Source organism: Giraffa tippelskirchi, chromosome 5 (genome assembly GCF_054371585.1).
Source record: "Giraffa tippelskirchi isolate mGirTip1 chromosome 5, T2T-mGirTip1v1.2.pri, whole genome shotgun sequence".
Taxonomy (NCBI): Eukaryota; Metazoa; Chordata; class Mammalia; order Artiodactyla; family Giraffidae; genus Giraffa; species Giraffa tippelskirchi.
The window spans coordinates 109,066,823-109,082,086 of NC_137279.1; the positions used below are offsets into that span (position 1 = coordinate 109,066,823).

Here is a 15,264-nt window from a genome sequence, read left to right on the forward strand (position 1 = left end):
CTGGGTATGTGACATATATGCTCTGTAAAAATAGCTACTAGAATTTCAAATTTTATTTTAGTTGAAAATATTGCCTTCCAAATCTGCCATATTGAATGCAATACACACACACACACACACACACACACATACATATACATATCTTTTACATGACATTTGTCCTAATCTCTATTCCTTCCCTTAGATTAATTTATATCTTAAAATGGAAAAAAAGCCGAATAAGAAAGAACAGCTTACCCTAGTAAACAATGTGTTAAAGCTATCCACCAAGTTGTTAAAAGTAAGTAATGCCCTGTGATGCATTTTTATTACCATTTAATTAAATCAATTTTGCATTTCTTGGAGAGGACCTTAGTAACAGATAAATGCTGTGTAGATTCAAAATACAGACTTGATAGTTGGGGTTAATGACTCTATGAGAAAAGTTTCCCAACTTATTACCCAAGTTCTAACGATTGCTGTTGTCTGTCACATTTGAAAATTACATTAAAAGTTCACAGATTGCATATCGCTTGAATCCACCTTTAAAAACTTAGCTAGTGGAAAACTAGGTGAGAGCCCATTCCAAGTGTTTATTTATTTTCATTATTTTTAAATTATTATTTTATTTTATTTATTTTTTTTATTTTTTTATTTTTGAATGTATAATTTTGCAAGTCTTTTTTATTTTATATGAAGTTTTAAATTGATGTATAGTTGATTTACAGTGTTTCACATGTACAGCAAAGTGATTCAATTATATATATATATATACATATGTTCTTTTTCTGATTCTTTTCTATTATAGGTTATTGCAAGATATTGAATATAGTTCCCAGTGCTATACAGTAGGTCCTTGTTGTTTATCCGTTTTATATACAGTACTCTGTATCTGTTAATTCCAAATTTATCCCTCCCCCTCATCACAGGTGTTTTGAAGGTAGCTATTGAACATCAGGAAAGAGGTCTTAAGTAGTCATCCTCACCCAAGACTCAAAAAACAGTCTGATCATCACTGATAGCTATTGTGAAACCATGTATTTCATCTCAGTTCTTTCATGTTTTTTAGGAGCTGGACACACCATTTAGACTCTATGGACTGACAATGAATCCCTTAATCTACAATATCACACGAGTAGTTATCCTTTCTGCAGTCTCAGGTGTTATAAGTGATCTTCTAGGATTTAATATAAGAGTAAGTGAGATTACCACTCTGTAGCATCTGCCTTAGTCTTAAAACTTACTAGTATGTATAATAATCTTTAACCTTCCCAGTGTATATGTGTGTGAAAGAGAGAAAGGGAGAGGTAATGGGGGAAGGTGGGATGGAGGGAGAGAGTGGCTGGCATGGAAATAATTCTTCAGGTAGAGAAATAAGTGTTCAAAATAGACATTCAGCTTAGATTTTCTCATTTTATGCAAGCACAATAGACTGTGCTCTGGAATGGAAGAAAAAGTCAAGTTTGAATCTCATGTCAGTTTAATAGCATGGGCTGGGGTGGCCTCTGAGCTAGGGAAATGTACAGAGGCAGAATGAAGGAAAACGAGAATCCTCATGAGCTGCAGTATATCAGGTTTGATCCTAGAAATGTTTAATGTTTTTTTCTCTATGATGTTCTATGGTTGCTATTGCCAGAGTTAATACCTTTTTCTTATGTAAATGGTTCTTGGTTAACATGTAAGTGTACCTGTCAACCCCACCTATTTGTCTTAAAACTAACTGATTTTGGTGATTTTCTTTTCTTAGCTGTGGAAAATTAAGTCATAAGCTGAGTCATGTGCCTGGACTCTCTCCCCTTGCTGGCATCAGTGCTTACCCCATTAAGGAAAGAGATGACTGCAAAACCATGAGACACCCACCTGCTTGTTCATACACAGAGGTGCCCTCAGCTCTCCTAATCTAATGAATCGTGTTTTCAGAGGAACAGAGCCTTTTCCAACTGGGCGTGCATGCTAAAAACCTGTATTTTCATGGTTTTCAAATAGTATGACTAGTCAGGAGACTGAAGACTGTTGTGTTATAGTAACTTAAGGACAACTTTTTAAGTTAGGAAATTTATTCTGGGCATTTCAATGCTGTGACAGTTATATTTACTGGAAATAGTCTTTTGGGTAACTATGGTAGATGCCCAAAGCATGAAGCAAGATCCTTTATTGGAAATATGCAAATTCAGTACTTTTCTATTATAGTCTATAGAATTGGATATTTCGTTTCTCTAGCAAAGAGAGATCAAGTTTAAATTTAAACTATTTTAGGTTGAACCTGAATAAAAGAACTTTATTGGAGAATGTCAGTTTCTAGGCTTTTTTGTTGTTTAAAGAAAAAATAACCCTTGAACTGTGATTTTCTGTGAAACTATGGAGAAATTTTCAGTTAGTTTATAATTTTGAAGTTAATCGTAATAACTGTATAGTTGTTGGTGAAACAGAGTCATGTATATAATGTAGCATGTAATTCAGCATAAGACATTTTTCTATGCACACTTGTCCGTGTTCACCATACAATATGTCTTCCATTTTGAATCATCTGAGCTATGTTTCCCATCACAGAACTAAGTGAAGTGTTCAGTTTGTTGTGCAACTCAATGTATTTAACCCTCAGTACAGTCTCAGGTCTTCAGTGTCTATACTGAGCCAAGCTGTGCCATGGATGATTTGGGTTCCCTTATCAGCATCCCCTGTCACACTTACATACATACACATATGTTAATGAAAACTAATAATCTCCATGTAATTCCTGCTCATTAAGTTACCCACTTTGAAGAATCTCTTGAGGCAAATAGAGAGCCCACAGATCTTAATGATAAGATTTTGTGAATATTTGAATGGGAATAATTAAGAAACTTTATTATTACATGTGAAATATGTACATGCAAAGTCAGTGTATCATTTATACATATCCTTATATGGCAGGAAGATTTTTGAGGTTTAAAGATGAATTTCTCAAGTCCAGGGATTGAGTTCAGACCTTTCTGGATTCATATCCTTGGCTCTGCTACTCATCAGCTTCATAGTCCAAGGCAAGTTACTTAACATTTTTGCACCTCAATTTCCTTACCTGTGTAATGGGGATAATAACTACCTAATAGGGTTGTTAAGGTCAAATGAGGTTATCATGTAAGGTACTTAGCATAAAGTACTTAGCCCTTGGTAAGTCCACAATAAACATTTGTAATTACTATTTAAAACCCTTTAAAAATCTTTTGCTGACAGCTTTCCTAACTGTGAAGATAGAAACAGAGAGAGCAAGATAACTGAACTAGAAGTGGATTACCAAAAGTTTGCAGCCATTCTAAATACTGCGTGAGAGTTACATTTTTTTTTTTTTTTTAAAAGTAAAACCCCTTTATAGTGATTTACCTTTGGAAGGAACTGATCTGGAAAGGCACTTCAGTGTCTTGACAGGTGACTCATAGAAATCATAAGGAACAAGAACAATTTTCTTGAAGCCGGGATTGAGCGGCTCTGTGCAGATTTCAGGTGAAGAAAGCGGATGCCTTTATCTTTTTTCTCCTACAAAAACACTGTTCTATTTTTATTTTAATTTTTTACACATTGAATTCTTTAGCTTAAATGCAGAATTTAGAATTGTTTACTCCTGTGAGTTGTTTCAGTTATGATTTTGATGGTTTATAATTGGTTTAAGTGATTTTTCAGGTGGGTCAATTTTTCTGTATGTGTACTTGCTCATGTCAGAAACTTGAAAATCATTTTTTTTATCTGCACTGGGTCTTCATTGTGGCACCAGGCTCTTCATTGCAGTGCTCCAGCTTTCTCTAGTTGCGGTGTGTGGTTTTCTCTAGTTGCAGCTTGCAGGCTGTCTAGTTGTGGCATGCGGTCTCTAGAGCACATGGGCTCAGTAGTTTCAGTGCAAGGGCTTAGCTGCCCCATGGCATTTGGGATCTTAGTTCCCTGACCAGGGATCAAAACCACATCCCCTACATTGGAAGGTGGATTCTTAACCACTGGACCACCAGGGAAGTCCTGGGAATCATTTTTGACTCTTGCCTTTCTCATACCTCACATCCAATCACCAAGTCTTTGAATAATGATCTTTTAGATGTTTTTCTAATCAGTCCATTCTTTTCCATTCCCGTTTTTACCACCCTCATCTAAGTTAGTATCTTCTGTTTTTGAACAGGATTCTGCTTTTCTGCTCTTAAATATACAAGGCATTCCTCTTTTCCCATACCCACCTATTCATCTCAAAAACTAATGTGTGTTTTTTGAAATGTAAGTCTCATCATTTAGAATCTACTAATGGCTTAGTATTTCTTTGAAGGTAAAAATCTGAAATTGTTTTACCAAGGTATATAGGCCTTCCTTGTTGAAAAATATTTTTGAATCTTTATGTTTGAAAGATTTTTGCTGGGCATAAAATTCCAGTTTTAGAAATGTTACTCTATTGCCTCCTGAGTTGCATTGCTTCTGACAAGAAGTCTGTTGTAATTCTCATCTTTGTTCTTCTGTGTATAATGTCTCTTTTTTAAACTCTGGCTACTTTTAAGGTTTTTATCTTTTTCATTGAATTTGTGCTGTTATAATGTGTATTGCTGTAGTTTTTTCTGTGTGTGTGTGCTTGGGATTTGTTGCACTTATTGGGTCTCTTGATTTATAGTTTTCATAAAATTTGGGAAAATTTTAGCTGTTTTTTTTAAATTATTTTTTAATTGGTGGAAAATTGCTTTACAATTTTGTGTTGGTTTCTGCTATGTAACAATGTGAATCAGTCATATATGTATATCCCTTCCTTCCTGAACCTCCCTTCCCTCCCCCCACCCCTCCAGGTCATCACAGACCACCAGGCTGGGTCGCTGTGTCATTAAAATGTTTCTGCACCCCATTCTCCTACCTGCTTCTGAGATTCCACCTCACAGATGTATCAGGCTTCTTGAAGTTGTCCTACAGCTTACTGATGTTCTATACATTGTCCCAGTCTTCTGTCTTCAATTTTGGATAGTTTCTGTTGCTGTGCCTTCAACTTCAGTAATCTGTTCTAATTTTGCTGTTAATCCTACATGGTGTATTTTGTCTACAGAAGTTTGATACTGCTTTTTTGTTTTTTATATCTTTTATGTCTGTCTTTAACATGCTCTTTCTTTTCTCTACCTTGTTTTCATAACATTTATAATAGAAATAGTAAATAAGAACATTAAAACAGCTATCATCTATGTCATTCTGTGGGGTTTTTTAATTGATTTATTTTTCTTCTCATTTTGGGTCATTTTTCCTGCTTCTTTACATGCTTAGTAATTTCTTATTGGATGTGAATTTTACATTGTTGGGTGTCGGGGTTTTGTGTGTATGCCTTCTTTATTCTTGAGCTTTGCTTTAGAGTGTAGTTAAATTACTCGAAAATAGTTTGATCATTTTAAGGCTTGCTTTTAAGCTTTTGTTAGGAGGGCCAGAGCAGCCTTAAACCTGGTGCTACTTTTTTCCACAACTGATGCAATATCTTTCTGAGCACTCTACATGATTCCCTCTTCATGATGGGGTTTTCTCAGTTGGACTGTAGGAACATGAACTATTCCCAGCTTCAAGAATTTTTGGCCTGATTTTTTTTTGGTGGTCCTTTCCCTGTTGAGTATTTCCTTGTGCTGATGCGTACTCACCTGCAGACTTGAACTCTCAGCACATTTTTTTGACCTCTCTCTTCTCTATGCAGCTGTCTTCTCTCTGATTCTTGCAGTTATTGGTGTGCATCTTGAATAATGAAGTTTGAATTTCACAAATGTGCAATAATTCCATACCTTTCCTGCAGTACATCCTGAGCCTATATGCTGTAATAAGGTATTACTCAAGGTAACAATTATTGTTTTATATTAAGGACAAAATAAGCCTCTTGACTTGTGTTTTCACTAATAGTTCGCCTGGCTTTAATACAAACATTGTATAATAGACAAATACGCACAAGATTCTTTGGAAAAATATAGGTTCAGGCTAAATTAAAGCACTTGGCTATGTTTTTGTGTTTTAATGTATATATGAGAAAGGTTCGGAGTTCTTTAGCAGATAAATAAATTCTACTCTTCATAAGCCTTAATACTCCTCTCTTACACTTAAGGTTCTACTTGCACAGAAACATTGAAAACATATCCAAGTTAGTGAATATCTTAAAACTAATTCAGTTAACTGAAGCAAAGATTATAGAGTTGAGGTCATAATTATGGTGTGCTTTAAACCAGTCATTGTACTGCTGATAAACCTTAATAGCATGAAAAATAAAGAGCTGCCTAAATAAGTAAATCTGTTATTGTTTAAAAGTACAAGCAGTTCTCAGCATTGGAGCATGCCAGGATGATGTAAGAAGTTGCTCTGATGAATTCTTCATGCCAAACTGAATCATCCCATTTTGTGACTGAAGTCTGTTTACACCAGTGTTCCTTAGTTCTCGGAGCTCACTCTGGACCAGACTTCAGCCTAAGCACATCTCTGTGGAGGTCAGTAGTTAAGACTGTCACACAGTTTAATTTGGGTATTCCTTGCTTTCTTAAAACCCCATTCTCTTTGAATGTTGGACACAGTAATCATGAAACTCTTCATTAGTCCATGTTGAAAAGCATGTGACTTTTTCTACATGAAAACATATCTGATTATTAAAAAAGAAAATGATCAAGATGTGCTCATGTAGAAATAAAAAATCACATGCTTTTCTATTTCAGAAGTCTCGGACACAGGAGTTGACTCTGTGCAGAGGCTATTTGGTCCAAAAAATTTGATGTGAGTTAGAAGACAACAATATTACAGGGTGTTACTGATTTCTCTAGGAAGACAATGTGATAGCATCCCAGAACGTTTTTGCTGTTTGTTGTGGTCAGTCCACTAAAACAACAAAATGATTTTGGTGCCACTCTGTGGGCTTTGCTAAGACACACATCTCCATGATGGAGCTCGGAAGCCAGAGGTTTGGGGTTTATTTTCAATATGAGTTCATGGAATGGTAGGTTCAGGAATTAATTTTTCTCCTCAAGAGTATTCAGTTAACCATGGTCTTAAACTAGGTTTTTAGGCATTATTCGTATCAAGAATTTCAGTGAAGTCAAAACAAACACTTCACTCTATAAGTAAGTACAACCTGTAGTAAACAAAATGATTTCAAAATAGTGTGAAATGCCACACAGCCTGATGAAATAGCATTTGTGATCTTGTGGTAACTGGACTTACATTGCTAATCCATTAGCAATGTCTAATAATTTCCAATAACATAAGTACTTTTCTCTCCCTGACAGTTGTAAGAAAGGATTGGGGGCGGCGAAACAAATTATTTATACAAAACAACTATTTTCCTTACAATGAAAGGTATGAAGTAGGTATAATGATATTCAACTCAAAGTAATTTTAAACTTTAAATGTATTTATAGATAAAAGTATAGCTATACAGGTAAAGTCATCATTGTAAGAGTCTGCCTGATTGTAGGACTTTGAATGTTTCTCACAGGGATAAAAATCTGAGGACTCAGACCATGATGAGAATTAGCGCCACAAGCAGAAAAACAATAAAAAGAAATGCAAGTCATGAACTGATTTTTGTTTTTTTAATATCTATATAAAAAATAACGAGCGATTTACAGATCTCTTTCTCTAATCAGAACCTCAAGTGTATATATAAAGGTACTGTACAATATATAAACATTTACAACCAGTACATCCATATTTTGCTTAGCATTCCAAGGCCACATTGCTAAGTCAGTACAGAATCAGTACAGTGACCGGTTACTTAGAGAGGAAAGAGCCACATCAGACTGACAACAGATGACATCAAAGTTATGTCACAGCTAACAATAAAAATAGGATTTTTATCACTAATTGTGGACTATAGGGAAAATAAATCATTTCTGTGGTACTAAATTCTTCGCATTTATCAAGCCTTCTAATTTGTCTCTATTCAAGTAGTTACAATAGGTGGGTAAATATAGTTCTGGATGAAAAGGGGGTTTCAAAAAAATCTCACTCTGGGAAGAAATGTCTTATCTACAGGGGCTTCAGTTGTTATATTAAAGAATTTCACAGTCAGATTCTGAGAGGGAAGGACCTGAACATGATGTGTTTCACAATAACAAGATGAACCCAGGGTGACAGAACAACAGCGTTCAAATACTCCAGAAAATGGTTTTATTCTGAGAATGTTCCTTTATTTATAGATACTACCTAATGCTAGTTCTGGGGGCTGAAAAACCCGAATCTGTTTTATGGAGCTAAAATCTGTTAACCACCTTCCATCTTTAGTTAGACCTTAAAAAAGAATTCTGAAAATTTGTACAAGCTAAGCAGTTGTTTACTCTCCTGTTTTTAAATAAGTTAATATAGCTAGAAATTAAATAAGATCTCGTAATGTCTACCACCACGTTTGTCCTCAGTTGCTGAGCTAGTCTCAGGTAAGTTCTGCTTCTACACACCTGAACTCATACAGCTGCTGCCAGATGGTCCTTCATCTGGCAACGGACTGTGAAACTGGTTTTGTGATTTAAAAGTCTCTCTTCAAATATGTATTATGTATTAATGACTAAACGACTTAGCATTAATAGTTCAATCAAAATATCCAGAAACACAAATTTGGATTTCAGAAATTTCAAATAGCAATAAGTGATATTTCCACATGCCTCTTGGTGGTTTCATAATAAAGTAACAAAGGGTGATCTGAGATGCTGTATCAATTAGGGTTGGATAACACAGCAGGAGGTGAACTCTTAAGTACTTTCTCATTTGAACATTCATCTGTAAGTAACATCTTTAACAGTTATTTGAAATGCCTTATCCAGCTGAATTACAATAAACAAAATCATACGAAAGTATTTGACATTTTTTTTTCTTTCCAGTAGTGATATTTGGGAGTTTTATTTTTAAACGGGGACATCATCAGTAGCTGTTAGGAAAGGTAACTCCATCTTTAATGATGAGTTAATCTCTTCTTCTGCAAGGGCTCAAATATTTCTGTCTGTAAACATGCAACATGCTATTGAGAGTATCAACTTCCGAGCCAAACCTACTTTTTTCATTACTGTGGAAATAGCTGAGTGAGAAGGATAAGATAGACATGATACAGTAGATAACTTGGCACAAATATAAAATGAGTTGTAACCACGTTATGAATGTCAACATGTCATTTGTTCAGACACTCATGAGGACGAGCTGGGTGTCCTGAGCGGGGCGTGTCCGATGAGCACTGGGATTCAGCTCCCTCCTGAGCGCAAAGGGGGACAGTGGGCTCTCAGCAATCCTACAGGCCCTTCATGCAGCCTAGGTAACCTGATGCTCAAATTAACATGTCCTTATATGTGTTTCAGAATTTCTGGAAAAAAAGATTTTGGTGGGGGTGGGGGGAAATGCTGCTTTTTTTGTAAGAAAAGATTACAACTTGTTTTTCTTTGTTTTATACTAAAGGTCACAGCCGCTTCTCAGCCGCACCAGTGGTGCCTGTGGTTCTGCTTGCACTTGGTACCTTCCAGGGCCCTGGAGTTATTGGTGTTTTCTTAGCGGGAGAACCACTTTCAGGTTTGAACCCTCCACTCTCTTTGTTTTTGTCAGCCACCTCAAGTTCTTTTCTTTTGTGATCTTCCGTTTTGCTTAAAACCATTCTTTCGTCAGGTTCCTGCTTTAGCTTCTTCTCTGATATGCTGACATTTTCTCCTGTTTTATCTTTACTGGAACTCATCTGTCCGGAGGCTGCTTTCTTGCCTTTTTCATTTTCTGGTATTGCCCTACTAGTAACGTTGTTAGTCTTTTTGGATGGAAGAGACCTTTCATCCACTCGCTTGCTTTTTTTCTCTGGAGACCTGGTTCTGTTTTTTCCAGGCTGACTCTGATTTGTATCTCTCCCGAAAACACCTGATCTTTCTTTGGCATCTGAGATCTGCTCAGCATTGTCACTAGCATGGCCCCCAGCTCTTCGACTCACATTTGACTGGTCTTTGCTGCCTTCGGTTTTTTGCTGCTTCTTCGGGCTTGAAGACCGTCCCCTGCTTTTTCCACAATGACCCTGTCCAGAAGCTGTCCCGACGCCGAGCTGACTGCTTTTATTCTCGCCTTTCCTGGGGCTGAGTGAGCGATCTCTGGGTCTTCTTTTGCGGTCATTTTTTAGAGGACTGGGAATCTTTTCTGCATGTTCTTCCGGATATTGACTGGCTGACTTCTTGGGACTAGCAGACCTGCCTCTTGGTGTGATGCCATTTTCCGCTTTCAAGAGATTTTTCTTATCACCGTGCCCATGACTGTTGGGTGGATCTCTTTTATTCACATTTTTATGAAGAAGAGACTTATGTTTTATATCAGACTGATTTTCATTTAAAGTGCTTTTCTTTTCAGGCACAGTGTCCTTTAATTCTTCTGCTTTTTCACATATCTGAACTCTCATCAATGATTCTTCAGTTACTGGCACATGAGACTCTTCAAATATGGAAGCAGAGTGTGAAGATGGGTGACATGGTGACTGTTCATCATAAATCACATTGGAAGATGTAGGGTTATTAATATCCCAGTCACCTAAAAAAAGTGATTTTGAGTAGAACATTATTAAATTTTAGAATTATAAATAGGAACAATTAAGTTTTGAACTTTGATAGCCATTTGAATTTTACTGACTGCTTAAACAGACTATTTTATAAAGTTCATGTATATTTATATCTCTCTCTATAAAGGCAGATGTATACAGACAACTGTACTTGTACATGAAAGGTAGGTTGTTTTATATATATATATATATATAAAGTAATAGCATTCGTTTTTCTAATTACTTTTCATAAGTGCAATAATATGATGTGTAAGTTCTTTGTAAGTAGTAAAAGCCCAATAAAAAGCTTAAAAGAAATAACTAATAAAATTGGACCAAATTATCTGGTCCAAGCAGCTTACTAATTTAGCTATTATTGATGGATATAGCTTAAAGATTTGTCAAAATCCACTAATAAAGGAAACCAAACTATGGTAACCAGAATGGAGTTCATGGGCATTTGTAAATAATTCTCTTGCAGTAAGCTGTTAAATTTAATGTCAAAAGGAAACTGAAAAGTGCAGAAGATAGAAGGAGATGTATTTAATAGCATCATTTTTAATTAAAAAGAAACAAAAAAAAGAGAAGGAAGTGATTTACAAGACATGCAAATTTACCAAATCTTTTTAAGGAAAGACCAAGAAAAGCCCTGAAAGCCTTAATGTTGCTCAGGTTTCACGTAGGAGCACAGACCGGAAGGAGCCAAACCTAAAGAAGGAAGAGAAAAAGCCTAGGACTGTGTAAAAAAATACATCACAGTGCAGTTAGCAAAGATGTCACCGGGGACGTATGATTTACAAGCAGATGATGGAAGGTAATACAGTCAGAGAATTATAGACTGGAAGGGGACTATAGGAGATCCTGTCTACACTTAACCCACAAAAGTTCTCTGGGGGGAAGGAAGGAAGCTGGAAGGTACAAGGACTAAGTGGTGTGGTACTGTAAACTAGTGCACTCCACTGAAAAACGGTGATTTTCAAATACTGTGATATTTCAGAAACATACAGTGAATCCAAGGAAGTTTAATATCAGTACAGGACTACAGAAATGGTCCCAGGTCCAAATCTTTGTCTCCAGGTAGCGCTATAGGTAACTTGTTTTTGACAAATGAGCAGAAAAGCTTAAGGTTCTTATGCTGTTCCTTAAGAAAGAAACTCATCTTACTATAAGGAAAAAAGTAACATTTGAAGAGATTTCAAATGTTTTTCATGAAGTTAAAATCCTTTGCCTCTCATGTTCTTATTTTCTCCAGGCACATTTCTCTGCAAAAGCAACTATGTTTTCTGTTGAAAGTAGCTTAACATATATTTTGTTGTAATAAAAGTCCTGTATGAGGTCACTTATTTTGTAAGATTATAATTTATAGTAACTATGCTATGTAACTAACTTTAGATGGTTCTTGTGGTTACCTCTGAATTAGCTATTAATAGTAAAATATCTATCCCTTCCAAATAGATATTTTTTTTTCCTTCTGCTGCCCCCTCCCTGACACCCTCTCAGCTACAGAGGAGCTACTTTACTTACCATGGTCAGGTATCAGGCCAGTTCCTGGCCTCAACAGAAGAAGAACTTTATTTCCACCAGCCTGAATGAGCTCAATTGCTCTAGTATGTGTGATGCCTTGTGTGGGTTCCCCATTGATTTCAACAATCTGGTCACCAACCTAGGCAGGAAACATTCACAGAAACAACAAATGAAATTATACATCCTCCTTCACGCCTGTTCTGTCATCCCTAGAGCCACCCAACTCTGCTGAAGAGCTCTCATTTGCAAAATATTTAACTTGTGCATGGTGCTGTAATGCTAGAGTTGAGCTGGACAGGTGGTAGCAATAGGAAGAGACAATGTCTGGTTTTATTTACACGATGAAAGTTTAAACGACTAGTAAGCAGGATCTGGGCATCTTGAAATCAAGAATCAAATTCCAAGTTTTCAACCAAAGCTTAAGTGGTGGGAGAGGTGAAGACTCTTATGACCCACGTGGTCACACAGAGCTACCTCTGATTAATCTGCCTGTGAAGGGTACTTTCCAACTTTAGCTGAATATCCTAAAACCTAGGAAAGTGGCTTCTCATCTTGGAAGCCTCTCCCGACCTCCAGGGAGAACTGCCCATTCCTTCCTTTGTGTTGCCACTATGCCCTGTACACATATGAGGCGTTACATAAATGACATGTTTCTAGATTAAAACCAAGAAAATTCAGCTTGGAGAAATTCATCCTAATAAGAATACTTATTTAAAGCCAATTGCTGGCTTACACTAAAAGACTTCTGTGTACAGTGATTTCCCTAGAAAACAAAAGCTCAGATCAGCATAAAATGCCTCCAGTACCATTGCTATTTACTAGAAATGTCTGTAGCTATTTGAAAAGGACAAGTACAAATGACTGAAATATAACTTTTTCAAAGGACCTGTTTAAAGACAATGATGGTAATGATTTTAAAATATAGTCCAGATTTTAAATTGTTTTTCAAGGTGACACGCAACTGAAGGGTACTGGTCTCAAAACAGAAAATCTGAACAATGGACAATTACTGAAATTCCAAAAAGCAATTCAAATATTTGCAAGAGCTAACTAAAATAATGCAGAAATAACAGAAGAGGAGGCAGTGATTAACAAAGGTGTGTAGGACAGCTCTGTATCCACGGCTGGGGCAGAGCACAGTGACTTAGAATCTGGGTTTTGGAGGCATTATAATGTCTGTGGTTCACTCCTGGCTCCACCTCATCCTAGCAGAGTGGTCTCATTTTCCTCTCTGTTAGGTGGGGATAACATTTGTACCTACCTACATCCTGGGGTTTTGGGGAGGATCTAATGAGATAAAAACATGGTTATACAACAAGCACAAATGTTAATTTTCAAGTGATCTATTTTTTGGTTTTCAAAAAAAAAGATTTAAAGTGTATTAGGATGAAGAAGATTTAACTGTAGACTGCAGCCCATTCTATACAATGCAAAAAATTTTCAAATAAAGAATATAGAATAGTTTTATTGCAATTTATAAAAAAATGATAAATGGAAGATCTCACAAGACAGATGGATTTAACATACAAAGTAGAAAAAATCAAAAAAAAAAAAAGCCAGCCAAAGAAAGATGATAATAAGCATAATAGGATGAAGAAAAGTAATAAACATAATTCATAAAATTCTTATATCCAGAATAGGTATATAAGTGAAAAAAAGTCAGTACCCAGATTTCCTTTAATAAGTGATTAGAGAAAAATCATTTTCATGAGGAAACACAGATGATGAATTAGCACCAGATAATTAGGGAAATAATTCCTCTGATAATTAGGGAAATGAAAATTAAAAGTAGATACTATTTGGAGCATGCTTTGGGTACATCTTGTAAAAACATGGTTGACGTTATAATTAATTTCAATTATAATCTTTGGCTTAAATTCTCTGTCCAAACCTGCATATTCCTTATTCTTTCAGCATAAGTAAACTGCTATAAAACTTGTAATTGAACAGCTTTGCCACCAGATGTCATCTGTGTTTAAATTAGGGTAAAGGAGAGGAGGCCCTCACAAGGGGGAAAAGTTCTAAACTGGACTATACAAAGCTAAAGATAGAAAAATCACATCTTTGAGAGGGAAATGTAACCATTCTTATAAGTTTGTTACTTAAAAATTTTTTAATGTGATAAGAATATAAAAAGTGAGGAATACACCTGTTGATAAAAAAAATTCAAGGTCAGGTTTTTGTATTGTTGAAAAATAGAATTGTAGGGGATACAGGAGAGGAGAGGAGAGAGAAATGAAGAGAGGAAAAAATTAGAACCAAAGGAGGAAAAAAAGTGTTATCTAAAAAGCCACTTTAAGGCAGTCTTGCAATTTTTAAAACATCCACTAAAATGTATTAAAATGACAAAATATTTTTAACACATTGCTTACATTATTTTGCAACCCATTAAGAAACTATATGCCTCCCAAAGAAATTGAGTCCAACGACATGAGCCGTGGCCTGACATGAAGGCCCACAGACCTGGCTGAGTGACAGCAGCCCTGGGTCCCCTGTGGCTGTGACTTAGTCTCCCTGAGTCTCAGTTGTAATCTGCAAGTGGGGGTAATGCCACCTACCTCACAGTTTCTGTGAGACTAAAACTAATACAAGTGAAAACATGTGGTCTGGAAGATAGCATTCATATTATCTAAATCTGTTTCTGTTCTATATTAAATATTTCCAGCTATTCCCTAATATGAACTTTTTCCATTCGGCTATTTCTCATTCCCTTAGCCCAGAACCTTTTTTATTCTCTCTAAATCTTAATAAGGTTTAAGGACCAGCTGAAGACTCACAAAATTTACAGATCCTCTCAACATCTTTCCATCTGTATCAATAGTTAACATTTTCTTGTTTTAGGGAATTACACTGTTAAACTTTATGAAGGAACAAGCAAACAGTGTAAGTCCTGTCTACCCAGTGGTAAGTACTGGGAGTTAAATATTAAAGAAATTCTCTCATTATCTAGAAATATAAACTGTGCATTCTATTCTTTCAACAAATACGTCTGGCGCATCTACTATCAATGTTCAAGGCACTGCCTCAGGTGCTGAAGATACTGGAATAATAGGTACAGGATACAAAGCACAGTGTCAGCCTAGCAGAAAAGAGGCAGGGGAAGAGGAGAGAGGCCAGAGGGGAAGGCAGGCAGGATGCCCAGGTGGCTCCACGCGCCAGTGTCAGCTGGAGGTAAACGCGCATCCTTTGGGGCAGTGGTCACCTGAGTAAGTTGTCCTTTACAACAAGGCTCCCGTGATCCTTACAGCAAGTCAAGATTTTGATAATTTAGTAGC

At 36.3% G+C, this 15,264-nt stretch overlaps 2 protein-coding genes across 19 annotated transcripts in view; one reads left to right on the top strand and one right to left on the bottom strand.

Moving 5' to 3' along the window:
• PHTF1 (putative homeodomain transcription factor 1) overlaps window positions 1-2,268 on the top strand; it is a 75,725-nt gene extending 73,457 nt beyond the window's left edge. For 9 of the 12 annotated variants that reach the window (XM_081493490.1, XM_081493479.1, XM_081493486.1 and 6 more), the window contains 3 exons: window positions 185-280; window positions 1,049-1,174; window positions 1,727-2,268. In XM_081493490.1, coding sequence (XP_081349616.1) covers window positions 185-280; window positions 1,049-1,174; window positions 1,727-1,747 — 243 coding nt within the window. In that variant the 3' untranslated portion in view covers window positions 1,748-2,268. The remainder of the gene's footprint in view (window positions 1-184; window positions 281-1,048; window positions 1,175-1,726) is intronic. The other 3 variants (XM_081493481.1, XM_081493480.1, XM_081493487.1) reach the window with 1 other exon arrangement.
• Window positions 2,269-7,503: 5,235 nt separating this feature from the next.
• MAGI3 (membrane associated guanylate kinase, WW and PDZ domain containing 3) overlaps window positions 7,504-15,264 on the bottom strand; it is a 435,962-nt gene continuing 428,201 nt past the window's right edge. For 6 of the 7 annotated variants that reach the window (XM_081493374.1, XM_081493372.1, XM_081493371.1 and 3 more), the window contains 2 exons: window positions 11,990-12,128; window positions 7,504-10,458 (listed from right to left, as the gene is read on the bottom strand). In XM_081493374.1, the coding sequence (XP_081349500.1) occupies window positions 9,362-10,458; window positions 11,990-12,128 (1,236 nt within the window). In that variant the 3' untranslated portion in view covers window positions 7,504-9,361. Of the gene's footprint in view, window positions 10,459-11,082; window positions 11,174-11,989; window positions 12,129-15,264 lie in introns of all 7 variants that reach the window. The other variant, XM_081493376.1, reaches the window with a different exon arrangement.